The sequence below is a fragment of the Juglans regia genome, chromosome 16 (assembly GCF_001411555.2).
Source record: "Juglans regia cultivar Chandler chromosome 16, Walnut 2.0, whole genome shotgun sequence".
Taxonomy (NCBI): domain Eukaryota; kingdom Viridiplantae; phylum Streptophyta; class Magnoliopsida; order Fagales; family Juglandaceae; genus Juglans; species Juglans regia.
In genome coordinates, this window is record NC_049916.1 from 9,855,614 (window position 1) to 9,859,704 (window position 4,091).

Consider the following 4,091-nt stretch of genomic DNA (forward strand, 5'->3'; position numbering starts at 1 on the left):
CATGAGATTTTGACCAGTTTTTCCACCCAAAGAACGCACCTAAACTGAATGGCTTATGTGCAGCATTCCACTCGGCAACCACCCTCCCTTGCATGATCACATGACAACCAACCCTCCACCCTCTACCACCTGAAAAATCATTCAAGAAGTGACTTATGACCTGCTCAAATAGGCTTGGAAGAAGAGACAAAGGGATGAGTCAAGGCTATGATCAAAACTGCCCAAGGAAAACCAACTTGAACCCGTCAGCTCCATGGTTTGCTTTTGTTGGTTTTTCTTCTCTTCCTTCTACACTACGACTTGGTCAGCACCCTTAGGATCAATGTAACACTTGAAGTGATGAGGTCATGGTGGTTTTAGGGGACTATTCACTTTGCACAAGTGACACAAGGTGATGGAATGCAAGCTAAAAATTAAGCTCCTTACACCACCGCCCACATCATCCAATCCCCATGGGCTTACGCCAACATCTCCACCCCCTTGGCCACCTATAAAAGCCCCTCCACCCCCTAATTTCTTCCACAGCTCATCTTCAGCTTCCCCTTGAGCATTGAGAGCCATCTTCCCCCTTTTTTTTTGAGAGAAACGGAAAGGTGTGTGTGCTTGAGTGTTCTTGAAGTTCTTGTGAGTTCTTGTGGTAGGAGCTTGAGTGGGCTATAAAATTTGTAATTTTTCTTGCCTAGATCTTATTTTACATGTCAAGATGTGATTTAGGCTTTGGAGTGATTTTTGGATAAATTTAGAAAATGTTACCGTGCTTGATTCAAAACCGGGTTTATTAAGAATGATTTAAGTGTTTAAATTGTTTTGAGTGGAAATTTTAGCAGTGGCATGTCTTAGCATATTTGATATGATTTATTAATGTCTTATAATGATCATGGAAGGTTTTATTTTTTATTAAAAGCATGACATGATAGGTTTTAATTCTATCTTGTTTTGATCATCAAAACATGCATGGGTTTTAAGTAAGTTTGTGATTAAGGCATGAAGCTTGATTTATTCCTCCTAGGCTTGATGATTAAGCATTTAGAAAACCTTCTGGTTGGGATAAGAATGAAAATACATGTTTTGGGTGAGTTTTGAAAGCATGCCTTTGTGATTTATACTAGGAACATCAAGCTTGACTAATGGAGGATTAATGAAGATTAAGGTTTTTAACCATGATTAAGTGTTGGGATAAAATTGCTCTCCAAATAATTGACCTTTATCATATCATTAAGGATGATAATGATTATTTGTGACTAAAGAAAATTGCATAAGCATGCATTCATAGGGATCAAAAGTTGAAATCACACTAAGGCATCAACTAGAGTGCATGCCATGGGTTGGGAATATTTGAGCTAGTTTCACTTTGAATTTTACAATTCTAAGGGAATATATGGTTTTAGAATATCGAAAATATGAGGTCCATGGAGATTGGTTTAATTTGAGCTTTGTTTGCAAATAGTGAAAATTTAGGATCTTAGTGGCGATTTTTGAAAGTTTAGGGGTGTTTTTGTAGATACCCATTTTTGAACCCTTTGATTTTGAATATCTTCCTTAGATGTTCAAATGCTAACTTAGTATGAATTTGATTTCAGACGCTATGACTTTTCAAACTCAGGAAGTTTGTAAGTTGGCCTATAACATACACCTTGATAAGTTATTTATAATTTATTGATAAATTCCACATTCATGTTATAATTGTCATTTTGAGCTTAAAATATCATGTTATATGATACATTGAGTGCATACTTACATGACACGTGATATTATCATCTATAAATGTCATTTTTTATATTAGAGCATGCTAGATATGCACATGTCATGAAATACATTTTTTAACATAGTATGAAAAATAATTTTTGTCACGACCTCAAAAGCTAGGATGAGAAATTATCCTAGTGAAACTCTTATGTCCACTTTGGAGTGTTTAAGAATGGAATGGTAACCCTTGGCTTGACGAAGAACAGTCAACGGGTTTCGAATTAGATCTTTTTAAAGAACACCAGAGTAAAATCAAATGTTATGACACCTAAGGCTGGTGGGTGTACATGTTATGATGTTAAGATATTATGTTATATTACCAATGCATTGAGAACGAGTCTACAAACAACGTAGTTTCAATGTGAGTTGTACTACGGTCACTAGCAGGTACTCACAGTGCATATGAGAGACTGTGACGATACCACACATTATGATGTTACGATTAAAATTGCTAATAATGATGAAACACTATGATTATTTTTGCCAGTATAGCGAAAAATGTTCTCTGTATGAAAATATGTCTCAGTTTTTTTGAAAATGTTAAGGAATTTGGATTGGAGATACACACTAATTTTTTGCATTTCATGCATTTCATATTTATCATTTTTTATGCATAATTTATCTTTGTGCATATTAGTTGTTTAAATTATTAAGATTTCAAACAAATCTCACCCTTTGTGGACCTATTATCATTCCACTTGGAATGATAGAAGTTGTGTCAGAACTTGAAGAGAACAGACTAGATGGAATGGTGGATCGAACTGATTGAGGAGGAGCCTGACCTTGAGAAAATACTGGACCTTATCCTTATGTTCATAACACTACTCATTCATGCTCTAGAACACATGAAGCGATTGATCTAGCTTTGGAAACTTTTTATGCTTAGCTACACTAAGTTTTTGCTGCGATTTGGTTTGAACTTATGATGGTCATTAATGTATTGTGATTTTTTTGTTATTCTGCCATAAGTTTCATTTTCACCCTTAATTTGCTGTGAATATTGCATTTTGCTAGTTACACTTATAGGTTACATTGCATATTTAACTGTCATGTACGAGAGTATGTAACCTTGTGTTACATGTCTCGATGCTCTAAGTCTCTATTCCTTCCCAAGTTGAGGTTGGGGGCATCACAGGGTAGTATCAGAGTAATTACGTCTTTGGGTAAACCCACATGTCCTTAGGAATAATATACCAGAGTATAGGATTTAATCTATAGACTTGATAGGCTTGAAATCTTGCAGCAGGAACTGGATCAGATACACATACCTCATAGGATTTGGAGAACTAAAGCAGCATGGCATGTGAAAGAAGGTAAAGAAACCCTTAAGGATCCAATGCCTAACATTATCAGGACCGTTGTTTGGATGGAGGTCATGACTTGGCAAACGCAATTCATCAGATGATGACAACCATGAAACATCAACAATAGATAATCTTGAGGCATAACCAATAATGCCCGTAGGTTGAAGGACCCGAGGGTGTTCTTATGAGAAGTTTATGATATACAGATACCCTAATTTCATGGGAACTGAAGGACCCATGAAGGCCAACAAGTGGTTACTAGATCTCGACTGGATTATCATGGTAAGTGGTTGTACAGAGGAGCAGAAAGTACAGAATTTGGGGCATCTACTACAAGGAGAAGCCGGTACCTGGTGGGATACCAAGAAGCAACTATTAATAAGGGAATTGGGCAATATCACTGCTTTGACTTGGGAAAGGTTCAACGAGGAGTTTGATAATCAATTCTTCCCTGAATCGATGAAGACCCAGAAGGCTCAAGAGTTTGCCACTATGGTGCAAGGCAATCTCACAGTTGAACAATATGCTACAAAATTCATGGAGTTGGGAAGGTTTGCTCCATATCTGATCACCACTGAAAAGATGCAAGCTTATAAGTTCCAAGGAGGACTGCAACCCTAGATTCGCAGTTACGTAGCTGGGTTCTGCATCAACAATTTTCAGGAGTTGGTTAACGTGGCTACAATAATAGAAGCAGAACAACGAAGTGTGGTAGCCCTTAACCTTGAGCGAAAGAGGGCTTCTTCCTTTTCTGTAGGAGGGAATAATGTCAAAAGAAGGATTATACAGGGATCCAATAAGGGTAAAGGCATTATGACGGCTCCCCCTGCTACCTATAAGAAGTGTGGAAAGAATCATGGTGGAGAATGTCGAATGGGTTTTGGAGTATGTTTCCGATGCGGTCAATCAAGACACATGATTTGTGAGTGCCCTCAGAATGCACAAGGTGGAAAGAAGAATGCTCCTAACATTCGGCTCAATCAAAGGCCACATGTTCAAGCTCTTGTGTACATCATCACCCCTGGAGAGATGAACAAGGAG

General features: G+C 37.6%; 1 protein-coding gene across 1 annotated transcript; it reads left to right on the forward strand.

Annotated features, from left to right (window-relative positions):
• Positions 1-3,269: 3,269 nt before the first annotated feature.
• On the forward strand, positions 3,270-3,671 carry LOC118344789. The gene has a single exon (XM_035686187.1). It carries the CDS (start codon positions 3,270-3,272, stop codon positions 3,669-3,671), a length of 402 nt encoding a protein of 133 aa, XP_035542080.1.
• The last annotated feature ends 420 nt before the right edge of the window (positions 3,672-4,091 follow it).

Coding starts and splice junctions, on each gene's coding strand:
- LOC118344789 (XM_035686187.1), top strand. CDS start 3,270: ATGGGAACTGAAGGACCCATGAAGGCCAACAAGTGGTTACTAGATCTC.